We start from the raw sequence: 21,856 nt of genomic DNA, 5'->3' as shown, positions 1-21,856 counted from the left end.
ATTTCATTTAACATAATGATCTCCAGGTCCATCTATGTTGTCACAAATGACTAGACCTTGTTCTTTTTTATGGCTGAATAGTACTCCATTGTGTATATGTACCATATTTTCTTTATCCATTCATCTGTTGATGGACACTTAGGTTGCTTTCAAATCTTAGCTATTGTAAACAGTGCTGCAACAAACATAGGAGTGCAGATACCTCTTTGATATACTGACTTCCTTTCGTTGGGTATATACCTGGTAGTGGGATTGTTGGATAATATGGTAGCTCAATTTTTAATTTTTTTGAGAAACCTCCAAACTGTTCCCCATAGTAGTTGTACTAATTTACATTCCCACCAACAGTGTACGGGGGTTCTCTTTTCTCCACATCCTAGCCAGCATTTGTTATTGCCTGTCTTTTGAATATCAGCCATTTTAACTGCAGTGAGATAAATACCTCATTGTAGTTTTGATTTGCATTTCTCTGATGATCACTGATGTTGAGCACCTTTTCATATGCCTGTTTGTCATTTGTATGTCTTCTTTTGAGAAATGTGTATTCAACTCTTTTGCCAATTTTTTTGTCAGATTATTAGATTTTTTCCCATAGAGTTGTTTGAGTTCCTTATATATTCTGGTTATTAATTGCTTGGGTAGTTTGCAAATATTTTTTCCATTCTGTGGGTTGTCTCTTCACTTAATTCATTGTATCCTTTGCTGTGTAGAAGCTTTTTAACTTGATATGATCTCGTTTGTCCATTTTTGCTTTGGTTGACTGTGTTTGTGAGGTATTGCTCAAGAAATTTTTGCCCAGACTGATGTCCTGGAGATTTTCCCCAATGTTTTCTTATAGCAGTTTCATAGTTTAAGGTCTTAGATTTAAGTCCTTAATCATTTTGATTTGATTTTTGTATATGGTGACAGATAGGGGTCTAGTTTCATTCTTCTGCATATGGATATCCAGTTTTCCCAGCACCATTTATTGAAGAGACTGTCTTTTCCCCAGCATATGTTCTTGGCCACTGTCAAAAATGAGTTCACTGTAGGCATGTGGATTTGTTTCTGGGCTCTCTGTTCTGTTCCACTGGTCTATGTATCTGCTTTTATGCCAGTACCATGCTGTTTTGGTTACTATAGCTCTGTAGTATAATTTGAAGTCAAGCAACGTCATCTTTCTGCTTAGGATAGTTTTCGCTATTCTGGGTCTTTTGTAGTTCCATATAAATTTGAGGACTGTTTTTTCTATTTCTGTGAAGAATGTCATTGGTATTTTGATAGGAATTGCATTGAATCTATAGATTGCTTTGGGTAGTATGGACATTTTAACAATATTAATTCTTCCAATCCATGAACAACATAAAATATTTTTTCCATTTTTTTGGTGTGCTCTTCAATTTCTTTCATCAGTATTCTATGGTTTTCATCATAGAGATCTTTCACTTCTGTGGTTAATTCCTAGGCATTTTATTTTATGTGTGGCTATTGTAAATAGGACTACTTTTTAAATTTCTTTTTCACATTATTCACTGTTGGCATACAGAAACATTACTGATTTTTGTATGTTGATTTTCTATCCTTCAACTTTACTGAACATGTTTATTAGTTCTAATAGTTTTCTTGTGGAGTCTTTAGGTTCTTCCAAATATAAGATTGTATCAGCTGCAAACAAGGATAACTTGACTTCTTTCTTTCCAATCTGGATTCCCTTTATATCTTTTGTCTGACTACTCTATCTAGGACTTCCAGTACTATGCTGAATAACAGTGATGACAATGGACATCCTCGTCATGTTCTAGATCTTAGAGGAAAGGCTTTCAATTTTTCCCCATTAAGTATTATGCTAGCTGTGGGTCTGTTATATATGGCTTTTATTACGTTAAGGTATGTTCCTTCTATCCTCAGTTTTTTTAGGGTTTTGGGCATGAAGGATGCTGACTTTTATCAAATGCTTTTTCAGCATCAATTTAAATGATCATATGATTTTTGTCCTTCATTCTGTTGATATGACATACCACATTGATTTGTGTATGTTGAACCATCCTTGCATTGCAGGGATAAATCCCACTGCGACATAATGAATGATCTATCTAATGTATTATTGAATTCAGTTTGCTAGTGTTTTGTTGAAGATTTCTGTATCAATATTCCTCAGAAATACTGGCCTATAGTTTTCTTTTTTTAATGGGTCTTTATCTGGTTTTGGTATCAGGGTAATACAGGCCTTGTAGAATGAGTTTAGAAGTATTTCTTCCTAGTCTATTTTCCAGAATACTGTAAGTAGGATTGGTATTAGTTCTTCTTTAAATGTTTGGTACAATTCAGCAGTGAAGCCATCAGGTCCCAGGCTTTTCTTTACTAGGAGACTTTATTATGGCTTCAATCTCATTACTTGTTATTGGTCTGTTCAGGTTTTGGATTTCTTCCTGGTTCAATCTTGGTAAGTTGTACATGTCTAGGAATTTGCCCATTTCTTCTATATTTTCCAGTTTATTGGCATATAGTTGCTTATAGAAGCCACTAATGATACTTTTAGTTTCTGCAGTATCAGCTGTAATGTCTCCTTTTTCATTTCTGATCTTATTTGTATCTTCTCTCTTTTTTCCTTAGTTAATCTAGCTAAAGGCTTGTCAATTTTGTTTAACTTTTTAAAAAAACACTTTGTTTCATTGATCTTTTGCAATTTTTTTCATTGCAATTTCATTTATTTCTGCTTGATCTTTCTTTTCTTCTACTAATTCTGGGTTTGATTTGCTCTTATTTTTGTACTTCTTTAAGATACAATGTTAGATTGTTTATTTGAGTTTTTCCTCTTTTTTTCACCTATAACTAACCCACAGCCAACATCATACTGAATGTGCAGAAGCTTGAAGCATTCCCTTTGAAAACTGGCACAAGACAAGGATGCCCTTTTTCACCACTCCTGTTCAACAAAGTATTGGAAGTCCTAATCAGAGCAATCAGGTGAGAGAAAGAAATGAAGGGCATCCAAATAGGAAGAGAGGGAGTCAAACTATCTCTGTGGCAGATGACATGATGCTATATCTAGAAAACCCCGTAGTCTTAGAGCCAAAAAGCTCCTTCAGCTGATCAACAACTTCAGCAAAGTTTCAGGATACAAAATCAATGTATAAAAATCACTAGTAGTTCTACACACCAACAAGAGCCAAGCTGAGAGCCAAATCAGAAAGGCAATCCCATTAAAAATTGCCACAAAAAGAATACATAGGAATACAACTAACCAGGGAGGTGAAAGCTCTCTACAACAAGAATTTCAAAACACTGCTCAAAGCAATCAGAGATGACACAAACACATGGAAAAACATCCCATGCTCATGGATAGGAAGAATAAATATCATTAAAATGGCCATACTGCCCAAAAAAAATTACAGATTCAAGGCTATTCCTATCAAACTACCAATGACATTCTTCACAGAAATAAAAAAAAAAAAAACTATTTTAAAATTCAACTGGAACCAAAAAAGAGCCTGAATAGCCAAGGCAATCCTAAGCAAAAAGAACAAAGCTGGAGGCATCACATTATCCAACTTCAAACTATACTACAGGGCTACAGTAACCAAAACAGCATGTTACTGGTACAAAAACAGGCACATTTTTTTCAGAATAATGTAAACCAATGGAACAGAATAGAGCACCCAGAAATAAGGTTGCACACCTAGGACCAGCTGATCTTTTTGACAAAGCTGACAAAAGCAAGCAATGGGGAAAAGACTCCCATTTCATTAACTGGTGCTAGGATAAGTGGCTAGCCATATGCAGAAGATTGAAGCTGGACCCATTCCTCACACCATATACAAAAATCAACTCAAGATGGATTGAAGATGGCCAGGCCAGGTGTGGTGGCTCATTCCTGTAATCCCAGCACTTTGGGAGGCTGAGGTGCATGGATCACCTGAGGTAGGGAGTTCAAGACCAGCCTGGCCAACATAGTAAAACCCCATCTCTAGTGAAAATACAAAAATTAGCCGGGCATGGTGGTGCACACCTGTAGTCCCAGTTACTCAGGAGGCTGAGGCAAGATAATCACTTAAACCCGGGAGGCAGAGGTTGCAGTGAGCCGAGATTGTGCCACTGCACTCCAGCCTGGGTGACAGAGTGAGACTCTGTCTCAAAAAAAAAAATAGATCCTAGACATAGGAACGGGCAAAGTCTTCATAATAAAGACACCAAAAGCAATCACAACAAAATCAAAAATTGACAAGTGGGATTGAATTAAACTCAAGAGCTTCTGCACAGCAAAAGAAACAATCAACAGAGTAAATGAACAACCTACAGAATGGGGAAAAATTTTGCAAACTATGCATCTGACAAAGGTTTAATATCCAGCATTTATAAGGAACTTAGACAAATTTGCAAGAGAAAAAAAACCAACCCCACTAAAAAGTGGGCAAGGCACATGAACAGACACTTTTCAAAAGAAGACATACATGCAGCCAATAAGCATATGAAAAAAAAGCTCCATATCACTTATCATTAGCGAAATGCAAGTCAAAACCACAATGAGATACCATCTCACACCAGTCAGAATAGCTATTACTATAAAGTCAAAAAATAACAGATACTGGTGAGGTTGCAAAGAAAAGAGAACACTTATACACTCTTGGTTGGGAGTGTAAATTAGTTCAAACATTGTAGAAAGCAGTCTGACAATTCCGCAAAGAGCTAAAAGCAGAACTACCCTTGGACCCAGCAATCCCATTATTGAGTACATACTCAAAGGAATAGAAATCATTCTACCATAAAGACAAAAGCACGTGAATGTTCACTGCAGCACTATCCACAAAAGCAAAGACATGGCATCAACCTAAATGCTCATCAATGACAGAATGGATAAAGAAAATGTGGTACATATATACCATGGAATTCTATGCAGCCCATAAAAAAGAATGAGATCATGTCCTTCACAGGAACATGGATGGAGCTGGAGGCTATTATCCTTAGCAAACTAATGCAGGAATAAAAAACTAAATACTGCATGGCCTCACTTATAAGTGGGAGCTAAATGATGAAAACTGAAGAACACAAAGATGGAAACAACAGGCACTGGGGTCTACTTGAAGGTGGAAAGTGGGAAGAGGGAGAGGAACAGAAAAAATAGCTATTGGATACTGGGCTTAATTCCTGGGTGATGAAGTAAGCTGTACAACAAACCCCTGTGACACAAGTTTACCTATGTAACAAACCATCACATGTACCCCTGAACCTAAAAGTTTTTTTAAGAAAAGATGTTTTCCTCTTTTGGGATGTAGGCACTTACAGCTATAAACTTCCCTCTGTACTGCTTTTACTGTATCCCATAGGTTTTGGTTTGTTATGTTTCCATTATTTGTTTCAAAAAATTTTTTAATTTCCCTCTTAATTTCTTCATTGACCCATGGCCATTCAGGAGCATATTGTTTAATTTCCATGTATCTGTACAGTTTCCAAAATACCTTGTTATTAATTTCTAGTTTTATTCTATTGTGATCAGAGAATATGCTTGATATTATTTCATGCTTTTTTAATGTTTTAAGCCTAACACATGGTCTATCCTTGAGAATGATCAATATGCAGACAAGAAGAATGTATAGTCTTGGATGAAATGTTCTGTAAATATCTATTAGATTCATATGGTCTATATAGTGCAGATTAAGTCTGATGTTTCTTTGTTGATTTTCTGTCTGGAAGATCTGTCCAATGCTGAAAGTGGGGTGTTGAAGTCTCCAGCTATTTCTATTGTATTGGGGCCTATGTCTCTCTTTAGCTCTAATAATATTTGCTTTATATATCTGGGTGCTCCAGTATTAGTTGCATAAATATTTAACACTGTTATATCCTCTTGCTGAATTGACCCCTTTATCATTATATACTGACCTTCTTTGTCCTTACAGTTTTGTTCTTGAAATCTACTTTGTCTGATATAAGTATAGTGACCCCTGCTCTTATTTTGGTTTCTGTGGGCATGGAATATATTTTTCCATCCCTTTATTTTCAGTCGGTATGTGTCTTTATAGGCAAAGTGTGTTTCTTGTAGGAAACAGATCAAATGAGTCTTGTTTTTCCATCACTCAACCAGTCTGTGTCTTTTAATTAGAGACTTTAGTCCATTTATGTTCAACGTTATTATTGGTAAGTAAGGACTTACTCATGTCATTTTGTTATTTGTTTTCTGGTTGTTTTGTGGTCTTCTCTTCCTTCTTTCTTTCCTTTCTGACTTCCTTTAGTGAAAGTAGTTTTCTCTGATGATATGCTTTAGTTTCTTGGTTTTTATTTTTCATGTCTACATTGTATGTTTTTTGGTTTGAGGTTACTATGAGGCTTGCAAATACTATCTTATAACCCATTATTTCAACTGATAACAAGTTAACACTGTTTGCATAAACAAACAAAAATAATAAAAATTCTATACCTTAACTGCATCCCAATTATGTAATTTTAATGCTGATTATCCCTGGGTGGATTTTAGATAATTTTTCTTTGTGCTTTTGTGACCAAAATTATTTTATTTGAATTATTTATCATGAGCAAATATCATTTTTATGAAAACAGTAACATCATTATTCTTCAAAAAAAAGAAAGGGAGGGAAGATGGAATATTAGAAACAAAAATGAAATAAAGCATTTCCAAGGTTGTTTCTAGTACCAGAATTATAAGAACTTGCTAACAGTTAATAAGCCAAGCAGAGAATGAGGGAGGAGTACATTACTCAATAAAAATTGGGGAATTTAGTCCAAAGGAATGCCAATTTAATTATTACATTTGAAATATTAGCATTTAATAAATATAATGAACTTACCTTTAGCTAATAAAAATGTGATCCAAGAAACTTTTAGCACCAATGCAGAATTTATTTCAGTAGATATCCTATTAAACAAATAGAAAGCAGAAAAAAAACAGGAAAAATGTATCACTGAAAGAAAGTTTTCCAGATATATCTTTTGGGTGTTTCTTTTTGTGCATTAAAAAAAAATGACCTTAGTTAAATGCATAATAGAATGCAGTCCATTTTAATTGCATAATTTACACCTGAGTTTATCTCTATTCATTTAATGTTTCTATGTCTTATAATTCTAAGATATGATATTTAGCCCACAGAATAGTATACATTCTTGACCATGAGAAGCTGCAAAAAAAAAAATTAAGAAAAAAAAGTATACATTTTGAAAGAAAAATTTTGTAACAGAAATACTGAATATTTCAATTCTAATATAAAAATATATAAAAGACATAGTATGTTATAACATACTTTGTTTCAAATTACCTTAATATTTTTTGCTCTTTTTTCTGATTAATTATCAACACTGTGAGCAGAAAAATGAAGGTTTGGATGACTTAATTTGCCAATTTAACACTTTGCCTTGATAATCTTTCCAGAGACATTCACTTGTTGGAATTAATAGATTGATATCAATTAATCAGTAAATATACAATTTCCCTTTATATTAATTATCTTCAATACTACTCCAATGAGGCAGAAAATCTCATGTACTACTCATTCTGTTTCCAAGAAAAAACTCTGGAGCTCTACATGGGCATACTGTTAGAGCATGCATTATACATTTAAAATAATCATTTGGAAATTTTAATACAGATTTTTACATTTATTCTCACACAGAAATTATGCTGATTATTAGTTAATAAAGTGCCTGTAACAGACCCTCAATAAAGATTTAGTCAATGAATTTGCATTTGTTGCATTTTTCTCAGAGTTGGTGATATGCTGTCCTGAATCAATTCCACCTTATTAGTTCTTCTTTGTAGTACAAGGCATGTATTTTATACTATTTTCTTTGTGAGAAGATAAATAATCTACACAGGACTTAAATCTATGGGCTTAATTTATGAAGTAGCCTGCTATAATCGATCAAACTAACCCTAACTATCAAGATGTTTGAGATTATTCCATAAAAATCTTTTTTTTTAAGTGAAAAATAACATTCTGTGAACTACTTACGAACTGCTGGGTTGTGTCAAATATATAAGTTCACATGTCCTGAAAAGAAAAACATTATGACTTTTTAACATTTTTTCGTAATTTAGAAGTCATAGTAGTTTTCTCATGCTTTATTCATCTTCTTTTAAGAAGTATATATTTAAAAAATATATATACAGCATTATAAAACAAAGTTCAAGTAGATTTTCCCAATTTATGACATCTCACATCACTGTAATATATAATTACAGTTAATCCTCTCAATTAGTCTTCAAAAAAAAGGTATAAATAAGATAGAAAACACCCAACTGATCCACCTAAGGTTAGTAAAGTTTACTCTTTAAATTATCTCATATGATTTGTCAATAAAAATTTTAAATCCCTTTTACAAAGTCCTGAGTGGTCTTTTGAGGCCAAATCCAACTGTTACTCCCTAGTTTAAAATCATTCAAGGAGTTTCCACTGCCTGCAGGGCAAAGCCCAAGATTACTACCAATCTGATCCCTTCTTACCTTTCAGCCATTAGCAATATCAAAGTACATCCTGATATCACTGCTTTGGCTTTGTACACATGCTAATCTCTAAGATGCTCGCTCCCAGTTCCCACTCATTTTGCTTGGTGAATTTCTATTTTTCCTGTAAACCCTATTCGGACATTGCCTTCTATGGTTTTTTCTCTGACCAAAATCACCACTATAGTTACCCTTCACCCTTAAACATATACAATGTAATGCTTTGTCCACTATGTAATTCCTGCTTCTTACAACAGAAACAAATATCCAAGCAGATTCCTTATCTCAGACAGCAGAGCAAACAACTTGGAAGCATCCAGTCGAAATTACTATAGCAGGAAAAAAAATCAGAACTGTACCCCAAATCACTCCTACCAATGAGTCCCCAAATTCTATATCTAGAAAAAAAAAAACCCTGATGATTATAGATCTTAAAGTACTTATATGTATAGAATACTCATTAAAGTTGGCTTAAAGAAGTTTTTGCTTGCTTTGTTTACTAGAAAGGTAATACATCCTCCTTACAAATGTAAGTTACTCATATAAAACTTGGGTTAACATTGTGGTAAACTTCTCTCCAGTCATTTCATTCTATGCGTTAGTGGTCTAGGTTTCTTCCTTACACACAGTCATAATCAGAGTATATCCTGCTTCATTTGTTTAACATTAGAAGCACTTGCCAATATTGCCATTATTCTTTATCACATTTTATTTTATATTTATAACATTTTATGTTTAGATATGTTTAATATTTATTGTTTAACTTCAGCTGTGAATATCAGTTGTTTCCAGTTTTTCAGGGGTCTAAATAATATTGTACCAAAAAAACTCTAAAGCAACATTGTATTTAGGATCATATTAAAATAAGCTACCAGATATGAATTAAAAAGGTTGTAAACAAGTTTAAAGAATAGAAAAAAATTTAGAAAGTCACAATTAGGTAAATTTTAAAAGCCAAACACACACACACACACACACACACACATATAATATTCTACTCAATGTGAAACAATACCCAAAGGAAAGAAACATTCTAAAATATGAAAAGTGATTCTCTCCACTGTTGACATTTTGGTCGATTCATATTTTATTTATGCCTTTCTGTGTTTTCCAAGTATTCTATAATTAGTTCATGTTTGTTATGCAAATTATTTAGATAATTTATCTCCATTAATAATTAAAAATTTCCCTTTTTCTTGTGCAAAAAGCTTATATTCTCATCAAGAAAAGACCAAAAAAAAAAAAAAAAAAAAAAACAAGATGGCCAATGCTACCATATTACAATTAAAACCAGGGGCAAGAAAAGACAGTCCTTCAAAAGCCCTAGGCCTTTGAGTTTTTTCTCTAATTTTTCTCATCCTCCACCACAGTTGTGAAGTTTTTGTGGTCAAAAAAGAAAAAGGGGGAGAAAATAGAGCCATCCTCCTAAGGAGATGCTTCTTTCCACCTCTATCTCCGTCCTCATTCTCTCCAGAATAGGGCCATGCCTCTTTTACCCTTCTCCCTTTACCATGCTATTACACAATTGCTTATTTAGCTAACACTGTAACTTTCATATTCTCTTAAACGCAAATGAAATGAGCCTCAAAACAAACATGATAACAGACATATGCCAAATTAAGGGCTGAAACATTTGGGGTAGGGAAGTACAGTTTTGATGAAAAGTATAGAAAAAACTTAACCTAAGCATATTAATTATGCTCCTACTCGAACTGTAATGGAAAAAGTCCTCTAAGCCACCATTGGGAGTACAAATCATTACTTTATAGTATAGGTCACATACACCATCCATTCCAAGTGTTTTCTCGTTCCAAACTAAATAACAGTATTAGGAAGAAGTTTAAATTTATGTCACCATTCTATTCAGAACTAGAAGTTTTCTGGCAAAGAAGGCTAAAATGGGAGATAAGCTTAAAGTTTTTGAAAACAAATGGAAGACATGAAAGGATAATAAAACGGTTAATTTTCTAGGAAGCATTCAGAATGCATATTACTGGATAAATAAGAAAGCTAAGAATTAATGAGCTAACATTAAAAGGGACAAGTCTAAGAATTAATACTTACTAACTTTACTAAATGTGTTAAATAATTCCCAGAATCTAATTGTGAACAATGACATAAAAAATCAGAGTGTAACCCTAATAAAATGTTTACTTTACCTTTCCAATTTGCTGAAGAGTGCAAACAATACATCATACTTCTTCAACAGTCTTGACATAGCATTATCAACTTTGGTACTGGTATCAATTTCTTTTAGTAAGTTAAAGAATTTATGGACACTACAAAGGAAAGAATAGAAAAAAGTAAATCAGTAACCTTAAAAATTTGTGTTATTTCGTTTTCAAATCATAGATATTTCAATTCAAAAGATTATCAGCTCTACATCTAATCACTACTATATCCTTTGGAAGGAATTACTTTTTGCAAAAACAATTAGCCTTCAACTTACACCTCTATTATCTATATACCTATGCTTATATCTATTCATCATTGAGAATATAAGAAAACGAAGGGTCAAGAAGAGATATGCGTATATTTATTCTGTATCTGTCTATGTGTTTTAAAAAACATGAGTTCACATCCATTCATCCAATTCCAATATAAAACCATATGCTTCATTTTAGTGTTTCCCTTTCTATATTTGTAACTCTTCATTGACAGTGGGAAACCTGGAACCCATTCATCCTCAGTTTACTTACTCATTTAATCAATCCCCCTGTAAGTAACCATTTTCTATCTCCAAAGCCACCCCCTCCCCCGTGTGGACACTTTTCTGTTCTTCTCAGAACTGACTCCCAGTTCTGGACTTACCCCACCCCTTAGCATAGACACTTCCTCACTGTGGAAGGGTTCTGACTCCCCACAGCAGGCTGCCCTCCTCACCTCACTTGTGCACCGGCTGCCTGCACACCCTGCTTAGTCTCTGACACTGCACACAAAGCAGCCCCATCAGGTTGCCCCCACACAAAGGATGCCCTCCTCACCCTACTTTGACTCTAACATCCTGCTCTGGGCCCTGTGGCACCCTCCTGTCAGAGATACACACCAAAATGCATACTTTATTTGCCCCACCAATGATTTTAGAATTGAATTATTTTTGGAAAAGGAAAGTTGATTTAAATAATTTAAGCAGTTTAAATAATAACTTTAAATCACTCTTCGTTACTCTTTTCCATAAAAATTAACGTATTTGAAACATCAATATATACATTTTCCAATAGGATATTAAAGATAGCAATCATCAACTACATCTCACATGCTAATTTCTAATCATGAATTTTGTATAAGGAATTATACCAAAGCAGCTAACTGAAACAAAAGATAGTCACCTGACCCATCCATAGGCTGTCCAGCAACCAATGAGTTATAGCCCTCACTCAAAAAAATGGGCTGGACCAATCAAACACTGGGGAAATAAAAGCTTCAGCTAATCAGCAGGGGAACCAAAAGGTTATTAAAGTTCCTATGATACAGAAAGGAATGGGGGAGCCATGACAAGCTATGTGAAAAAGCAAATAAAGAAAGAGTAGAAATGACAAAGAACAGAAGATCAGAATGTTGATTAGAAAAGAGAAAGGAACAAATGTGCAGATATATCCAAAGAAAAAGAAATCAGCCTCAGAATAGCATTTATTAAAGAACTACTCTCAGTTCCAGTTTTTTTGAGGTATATGGCAATACCTGTCCTGAGATTACCATGAAAAGTGAATTGTTACAACAAAGCCTTTTTTCTAGGGGAAACTTAAGGGAAGAAAAGAAGGAAGGGAGAGAAGCAGTGAGTGCCTGTGGTGTTGCAGGTATTGACTCTATGAACTATTTATGTAATTTCTATTATTTTGTATATTTACAAATATACAAAGCCTTTGTTTCCACATTTTATTTAGATATAGCAAAAAAAGTATTTCAAAAATGCAACAATTTAATCTATCTCGTTTAAATAAAATATCAATTATGTTTAATTCTAGATGTCTTTGTTCAAGGAGAAACATAATTACCTATTTGGTAAAAATACATACTGTTGCATTTTTGTAAATATGTTGCAAAGAAAATGACTGGAAGTCCTGGATACTTTCTGAAGATAAAGTTCATACATTATTGAAAACACATTAATAAACTCTTCTTATGAGGCTTATAAACTCAACAACAAACACCTATTAAGTAATTAACTGGTTCAAGTATTGTAGCATGTTCAAATCAATATATAATCTGAAAAAAAGCATTTAGTTATAATATCCTCTAGTTAAAACAATCTTAGGCTTTAATAAATCTTACCTAAATACCTTTAAGATAAACTCAAACTACTTATATAAAGGTTTTAATATAAAACAAGCCTATTTACAAATCCTTGCTTTTCTGTTCACTTTATTAACAGCCACAATTAAGAAAGCTTACACATGAATAGTGAGAGACACAATGAAAATTTTTCCAGGACACAAACTGCTACTTCTTAAAGAAATACAGCATAAATACACTTTCATAACGGCTCCATGAGAGAATGGCAGTTCACTATTTGGTCCAAGTTCTTTCTGTTTTACTTTATTTTAGCATTTCTCACTAATTCACGAAAGTCTATTGAGAGGAAAATCCAGAATTCGTTTCCTTTTATGGCAGAGGCTTACATTTATACAAGAAACTTTACCTGATTTCTATGTTTTTCTGTAGCTCAGTAAAAGTGAACGACATCTCATCTAGGTCAACTGCTGCAATAAAGATACAGATTCCCCACAGTTCCTTTTTCTTTTGAATATAACCTCCCTGGGAACAAAAAATAAAGATCAAATATTTCATTAAATAATTCACACACTGGATACTATGTTAAAACTGTATTATAACTGATTTTTTCTTATTCAGCATACAAAATAAATGTTTGTAATACTGTATATTTGTAACACATCTTTCTGATGGCATATATTTGAAAGGATTTCATTTCACACTAATAACAAACATTCAAATTTTATATTATAAGGCAAAAAAGTATTAGAAAGATAAAAAAATTAAATAAGTTATTGTGGAAACTTTAGGGGTCAGTCAATTCCTCAAAATAGTTTCTTTTTTCAATAATCCAATGTCACTGAAGCTAAGTTAAGAGATCTAGAGTCCATAACATATAATTTGTTTGAAAAAAACAAGCCCATGTTCTTATTCGCTTGTTCTTTCCTTGCTCTATTCATTCATTCCTTTTATCAATTTATTTATTCAATTATTTTTAACCTTGTATTTCATGTTTCAGTTCCTTAACTGCCTTCTTTGTAAAATCAAAATAAGAATATGTACCCCATTTTGTAACAATTAAATGAAATTATATTTATAAAGACTTTGGCATAGTATATAGTATACAGTCAGTTCTTAATGATTGATGGCTATCATTATCACTACAGTACTTTTTCATTATCTTTAGAACACATTTTCCCCACGATATATACCACCCCTAAATATTACATTTTATGGGTAAAATTTGGATTACATTAAGTTGGAAACAAAAGAAATGTCAAATTAATGTTCATTAAATAGTTGGAACTATTTACTTACTCTTAACTGGAGATTACAATAGAGCTAAAAAGCATGTAATACGATCTTACATTATTTTGAAATATCAATTATATAAAAGCTTTAGGATAAGTGAGTTGTTCCAGATTACCAAATTTTACAGGTAATTAAAGGTTTACCACCATCCAACTCTAAACTTTTTCTTAATTTTAGCTACTTGGGATGTAAATATTTTACAACTTAAATTACAATTATACACCCACTAGAATAGCTAAAATGTAAAAGACTGACAATATCAAGGGTCAGTGAGGCTGTAGTGCAATGGAACACTTAAACATCACTGGTGAAAATGTAAAATGGCACAATCATTTTGGAAAACAAGTTTGGAAGTTCTTATAAAGTTAAATATGCACTTTTCATAACACATAGCAATTCTACTCCCAGATATTCATACCCAAGAGAAATGAAAACATTATATGTGAATGTTCATAGCAGCTTCAGTCATAATGGCCAAAAACTACAAACAACCCAAATATAAAAAAAAAAGAAGTGCATGGAAAAATAAATTGGGGTATATCCCTACAATTGAATGTTATTTGAAAATCAAAAGGAAATGTCCTAATATATATAACAATATAGATAAATCTCAAAATTATTACACTGAGAAAAAGCCAGACTCAAAAGGCTGCATTGAATAATTCCTTTCATATGAAATTCTAGAAAAGGCAAAACCAATCTTTAAAGTCAAAAAGTAGATCCGTAGTTGCCTGCGGAACAGAGGGGAGGTGTTGGGAAATGACTGCAAAGGGGAATGAAAGAACTTTCTGGAGTGATCAAAAAGTTCTATATCTGAATGGTGGTGATTATATGAGTGAATATGTCTGTTAAAACGTATTGAACTGTGCACTTAGAATTGGCATATTTTGTGTATGTAAATTATACCTCAATAAATCTGATTTTGAAACTATGTTACATACTGTTTCTGAAATTGAAGATACAAAGTATACACTGCTTCACTGTTTTCATGACTAATTAAGAATATATATTTTAATAAAATGAACAAAAATCAACTTCTGTATTTGTGTTTATGTTAATATGGTCAATTTCTTGGGAACTAATAAGATGTCAAAGGTTGTTTGTCTCTTTAATAAATAACCCCAACTACCATAGTCTTTAAATTTTTATGCTTATTTCTTACCATTTTGGTTTGCTTCTTTGCACTCAGGCAATAACTGCTCTCAATATATGTCCTTTCATCAATTCCAGCCTTTTTTTTTCTCTCTCTCTCTTTTAAAGATTAAAAAATGAAGTGAAAGTTGCTAAAATTTAGTATGTTGTTTATTCATTTTTTTAAAACAGCGAATTTTATTAGAACATTTAGTAGTCAAAACAATGAAACACAGGATCATCTGATATGATAAAATGCATAAGTGAAATGTTCTACAAGTAGGTTCTGATTTTTAAGGACCTGAAGAAGTTTTCTATGAGCAAAATGTGACCTTTATTTCAGATGCAGCTTGTGTTTTGACTTCCATAAGAAGTATATTTCAAGGAACAGAAGTTTTTAATTTTGATTAAGCTCAATTTATTCATTTTTTTTCTTTTATGGGTTATGTTTTCAGTGGTAGGTATCTATGAAATCTTTGCCTAACCCAAGCTCATTAAGACTTTCTCCTATGTCATCTTCTAGAAGTTTAGGTCTATGCTTCATTTCTGGTTAGTTTTTATAAATGGTGTGAGGTAAGGATTGAAGTTCATTTTCTGCATTTGGATACCCAATTGCTCCAGCATTATTTGTTGAGAAGAATATCCCTCCTCCATTACCTTCGCACCTCTATAGAAAATGAACTTATAATAATATATATATGTGGGTCTACTTCTGGATTATCTGTTCTGTTCCATTGATTTACTTGTCTTTTTTCACCAATATCATAATGTCTTCATTATTGTAGTTTCATATATTTTGTTCATTTTAGTTGAGTTTGATTCAAAATTTTTCAATCTAAAAAAGTCATTGGATTCACTTCTCATCATACAGATGAAAAATTAAAGACTAGAAGATGGCCGAATAGGAAAAGCTCCAGTCTACAGCTCCCAGTGTGAGCGATGCAGAAGACAGGTGATTTTTGCATTTCCAACTGAGGTACCAGGTTCATCTCACTGGGGCTTGTCAGACAGTGGGTGCAGGAAAGTGAGTGCAGCCAACCAAGTGTGAGCCAAAGCAGGGCGAGGCATCACCTCACCTGGGAAGCACAGGGGGTCACGGAATTCCCTTTCCTAGCCAAGGGAAGCTGTGACAGATGGCACCTGGAAAATCGGGTCACTCCCACCCTAATACTGCGCTTTTCCAATGGTCTCAGCAAACAGCACACCAGGAGATTATATCCTGTGCCTGGCTCGGAGGGTCCCACACCCACGGAGCCTCGCTCATTGCTAGCACAGCAGTCTGAGATCAAACTGCAAGGCAGCAGCGAGGCTAGGAGAGGGGCGCCTGCAATTGCTGAGCCTTGAGTAGGTAAACAAAGCGGCCGGGAAGCTTGAACTGGGTGGAGCCCACCGCAGGTCAAGGAGGCCTGCCTGCCTCTGTAGACTCCACCTCTGGGGGCAGGGCATAGCCGAACAAAAGGCAGCAGAAACCTCTGCAGACTTAAATGTCCCCGTCTGACAGCTTTGAAGAGCGTAGTGGTTCTCCCAGCACGAAGTTTGAGATCTGAGAACGGACAGACTGCCTCCTCAAGTGGGTCCCTGACCCCTGAGTAGCCTAACTGGGAGGCACCCCCCACTAGGGGCAGACTAACACCACACACAGCTGAGTACCCCTCTGAGACGAAGCTTCCAGAGGAACGATCAGGTAGCAACATCTGCTGTTCAGCAATATTCACTGTTCTGCAGCCTCCACTGCTGATACCCAGGCAAACAGGGTCTGGAGTCAACCTCCAGCAAACTCCAACAGACCTGCAGCTGAGGGTCCTGTTAGAAGGAAAACTAACAAACAGAAACGACATCCACACCATACCCCCATCTGTACGTCACCATCATCAAAGACCAAAGGTAGATAAAACCACAAAGATGGGGAAAAAACAGCAGAAAAGCTGAAAATTCTAAAAATCAGAGTGCCTCTCCCCCTCCAAAGGAACGCAGCTCCTCGCTAGCAACGGAACAAAGCTGGATGGAGAATGACTTTGACGAGTTGAGAGAAGAAGGCTTCAGATGATCAAACTTCTCCGAGCTAAAGAAGGAAGTTCTAACCCATCATAAAGAAGCTAAAAACCTTGAAAAAAGATTAGACAAATGGCCAACTAGAATAACCAGTGTAGAGAAGTCCTTAAATAACCTGATGGAGCTGAAAACCATGGCACGAGAACTATGTGATGAATGCACAAGCTTCAGCAGCCGATTCGATCAACTGGAAGAAAGGGTATCAGTGATGGAAGATCAAATGAATGAAATGAAGCAAGAAGAGAAGTTTAGAGAAAAAAGAGTAAAAAGAAACAAATAAAGCCTACAAGAAATACCAGACTCTGTGAAAAGACCAAATCTACATCTGATTGGTGTACCTGAAAGTGACAGGGAGAATGGAACCAAGTTGGAAAACACTCTGCAGGATATTATACAGGAGAACTTCCCCAACCTAGCAAGGCAGGCCAACATTCAAATTCAGGAAATACAGAGAATGCCACAAAGATACTCCTCGAGAAGAGCAACTCCAGGACACATAATTGTCAGATTCACCAAAGTTGAAATGAAGGAAAAAATGTTAAGGCAGCCAGAGAGAAAGGTAGGGCTACCCACAAAGGGAAGCCCATCAGACTAACAGTGGATCTCTCAGCAGAAACTCTACAAGCCAGAAGAGAGTGGGGGCCAATATTCAACATTCTTAAAGAAAAGAATTTTCAACCCAGAATTTCATATCCAGCCAAGCTAGGCTTCATAAGTGAAGGAGAAATAAAATCCTTCACAGGCAAACAAATGCTGAGACATTTTGTCACCACCAGGCCTGCCTTACAAGAGCTCCTGAAGGAAGCACTAAACATGGAAAGGAACAGCTGGTACCAGCCACTGCAAAAACATGCCAAATTGTAAAGACCATCGAGGCTAGGAAGAAACTGCATCAACTAACGAGCAAAATAACCAGCTAACATCATAATGACAGGATCAAATTCACACATAACAATATTAACCTTAAATGTAAATGGGCTAAATGCTCCAATTAAAAGACACAGACTGGCAAATTGGATAAAGAGTCAAGACCCATCAGTGTGCTGTATTCAGGAGCTCCATCTCACGTGCAGAGACACACATAGGCTCAAAACAAAGGAATGGAGGAAGATCTACCAAGCAAATGGAAAACAAAAAAAGGCAGGGGTTGCAATCCTAGTCTCTGATAAAACAGACATTAAACCAACAAAGATCAAAAGAGACAAAGAAGGCCATTACATAATGGTAAAGGGATCAATTCAACAAGAAGAACTAACTATCCTAAATATATTTGCACCCAATACAGGAGCACCCAGATTCATAAAGCAAGTCCTTAGAGACCTACAAAGAGACTTAGACTCTCACACAATAATAATGGGAGACTTTAACACCCCACTGTCCACATTAGACAGTTCAACAAGTCAGAACGTTAACAAGGATATCCAGGAATTGAACTCAGCTCTGCACCAAGCAGACCTAATAGACATCTACAGAACTCTCCATCCAAAATCAACAGAATATACATTCTTCTCAGCATATCGCACTTATTCCAAAATTGACCACATAGTTGGAAGTAAAGCTCTCCTCAGCAAATGTAAAAGAAAAGAAATTATAACAAACTGTCTCTCAGATCACAGTGCAATCAAACTAGAACTCAGGATTAAGAAACTCACTCAAAACCGCTCAACTACATGGAAACTGAACAACCTGCTCCTGAATGACTACTGGGTACATAACGAAATGAAGGCAGAAATAAAGATGTTCTTTGAAACAAACGAGAACAAAGACACAACATACCAGAATCTCTGGGACACATGTAAAGCAGTGTGTAGAGGGAAATTTATAGCACTAAATGCCCACAAGAGAAAGCAGGAAAGATCTAAAATTGACACCCTAACATCACAATTAAAAGAACTAGAGAAGCAAGAGCAAACACATTCAAAAGCTAGCAGAAGGCAAGAAATAACTAAGATCAGAGCAGAACTGAAGGAAATAGAGACACAGAAAACCCTTCAAAAAAATTAATGAATCCAGGAGCTGGCTTTTTGAAAAGATCAACAAAATTGATAGACCACTAGCAAGACTAATAAAGAAGAAAAGAGAGAAGAATCAAATAGATGCAATAAAAAATGATAAAGGGGATATCACCACAGATCCCACAGAAATACAAACTACCATCAGAGAATACTATAAACACCTCTACGCAAATAAACTAGAAAATCTAGAAGAAATGGATAAATTCCTGGACACATACACCCTCCCAAGACTAAATCAGGAAGAAGTTGAATCCCTGAATAGACCAATAACACGTTCTGAAATTGAGGGAGTAATTAATATCCTACCAACCAAAAGAAGTCCAGGAGCAGACAAATTCACAGCCAAATTCTACCAGAGGTACAAAGAGGAGCTGGTACCATTCCTTCTGAAACTATTCCAATCAATAGAAAGAGAGGGAATCCTCCCTAATTCATTTTATGAGGCCAAAATCATCCTGATACCAAAGCCTGGCAGAGACACAACAAAAAAAAGAGAATTTTAGACTGATGTCCCTGATGAACATGGATGCAAAATCCAGAAAGACCTCTATGCAGCATCCGACACTTGCAATTTTTCTCCTTCAATATACCTCCATGCAACTTTTTTCAGTAGCTTTTTAAAATGCCCTCACATCCTCATTCTCTTCTCTTTTCCTCTCACAACTTTTTCATGGGGTTTCTCAACTCCATGGGCTTTTTTCCCACCATTCTCTTTTTTCCTCAGCACTCTCATCCACTCCTACAGCCCTCATCATCTCATATACAGATGATTCTCATATCTCATTCTGCTTTCCAGCCTGATTCCTCTTTTAAGGTCCAGGTCTCCTTTTCCAACAACAATTTGCAACCTAAAATCTGTAACTGATGTGTTTTCTTGAAAATTATGAAAAGGACTCAGGATAGCACTTTAAAAATTGTTGAAACAGAAGAAAAGTAATTCTTACCTAGCCAAAACAATTCCCCCACACACACCAAAAAAAGAACAAAAAATGGGGGGAAAATGGGCAAAGAACAAGCACTTTGCAAAAAAAAAAAGGTACTTTCAACAAACATATTTTCAACAAACATATTTGAGAATAATGTCAATTGAAGGACATTTTGTTAAGGTACATAAAAATCCTTAAAATACCTCAGTTTTATAGCTAAGAATTTAACAAGTAAAAATAGAGTTGAGTCAAGATTTAGAGTAACAGAACTGCATGCCTGCATCAGGGCATTTCATATGCCCCATAAATGTGTACACTTGATATGTACCCACAAAAATTAAAAATTAAAAAAAGATTTAGTGTAATAGATGTTTGAAAAGTTATTTATAATAGCAAAAATAGTAGGAAGAGCCTAAAAATCTTAAAACAGAATGGTTAAACATATTGTGATAGAGCTATATCATAGAATAATATAAAAACCCAAAACAGTTTCAAGGAATATTAAAGGGATATGTAAAAATACCCAACATATAACGTTAAGAAAAAAACAGAATAAAAAGTTCTGCACATATTTTGATTCCAATTTTGTGAAAAAACAAAAAAGAAGAGAAAATGAAAATATATATTAAAATGTTCACGATTATCTCTACATGGTAGGATTACGAACAGTTTTCATTTTCCTTATTAATCCTGCATACATTTTTTAAATTATCTACAATTGTAAAATAGGAGAAAAGTCAATAAGTGCTACATTTACATAAAGCAGCAGAGAGAAAAATTAGAAATACTCGAGAAAAATCTTTATCAAAATTTTAATCACATACATTACAGTTTAAATCAAAATCTACACTCAGTACTTGAAGAGATTACCAATTATACCATCATTTAGTTGAGTTCATTTGAACCAATCTAATGATAACCCCTAATTAGTGACAACTTATACTCGCTTTTTTAAACAATGCACTTACTTATAAAAGAGCTCCACCAAGTGGTGACATAAATCATCTTGGAACTATCAGAAAAGTACTACTATGCATGCTATCATAACTGACATAAATTTAAGTTGCAATTTCAAAAGTTAAAAATAATGTTCTATCTAGCTTGCACTTTGTGAAATATGAAAGATGAAAATAAGTCATAAGAAACATGTGCTTTTGTGCTCTACCTCAGGGTCAAAAGATATATCCTTACGCATAGTTCATGAGACTGTAATAAGTAATTAGCAGTAGGGTTACATTAAATGAAATATGAAGGTATTACAGAGAAATAGGGGGAAGAACTGCCTTTATCTTTTGCTCCTAGATTTCCTCCTTACCTAGGTGATACGTAGGAACAGAAGGAATAACAGGCTAAGATGCTAGAAAATTTCACCTGTATAATATGAGCTTACAGCAGTCTAGTGTTAAGGACATTCTTGGATGTGCACAGAAGTAAAAGGCAAGAGTGGCAAAGCCAAGAAGAGGAATGTAAAAACTGACCTTACTTGTACTCAATCACATTTTTGAAACAACATGCAGGGGTGAACACCATGTGAATCAGTCACCCAGTTACACAATGCCTTTGTGGGTAAGAAAGTTGATTCTATTTCCAGAAAAACATGTACCTGGCAAATTCAGATTTACCTGGCCATCTGCCCAAAAGTTGAGCACCTGGGACTCCCTCCCTTAAGAACTCTTACAGATCATGCAGCATATGATCAGAAAAATTAAAATAAATTGGAAAAACTCCTACGGAACTCAGTTCATAAACCTGTCAGTTCTTAACTGAACTGTGACTTGCTT

At 34.7% G+C, this 21,856-nt stretch overlaps 1 protein-coding gene across 2 annotated transcripts in view; it reads right to left on the bottom strand.

Annotated features, from left to right (window-relative positions):
* RB1 (RB transcriptional corepressor 1) overlaps positions 1-21,856 on the bottom strand; it is a 171,970-nt gene that overhangs the window by 118,800 nt on the left and 31,314 nt on the right. For both annotated transcript variants that reach the window (XM_003811422.5, XM_055096764.2), the window contains exons 3-6: positions 13,068-13,183; positions 10,588-10,707; positions 7,938-7,976; positions 6,780-6,847 (exon numbers count right to left, since the gene is read on the bottom strand). In XM_003811422.5, coding sequence (XP_003811470.1) covers positions 6,780-6,847; positions 7,938-7,976; positions 10,588-10,707; positions 13,068-13,183 — 343 coding nt within the window. The remainder of the gene's footprint in view (positions 1-6,779; positions 6,848-7,937; positions 7,977-10,587; positions 10,708-13,067; positions 13,184-21,856) is intronic.

This window comes from Pan paniscus, chromosome 14 (assembly GCF_029289425.2).
Source record: "Pan paniscus chromosome 14, NHGRI_mPanPan1-v2.0_pri, whole genome shotgun sequence".
In the NCBI taxonomy this organism is placed as follows: Eukaryota; Metazoa; Chordata; class Mammalia; order Primates; family Hominidae; genus Pan; species Pan paniscus.
Note: the sequence above shows the minus strand (reverse complement) of the source record. Positions and strands in the feature narration are given on the sequence as shown.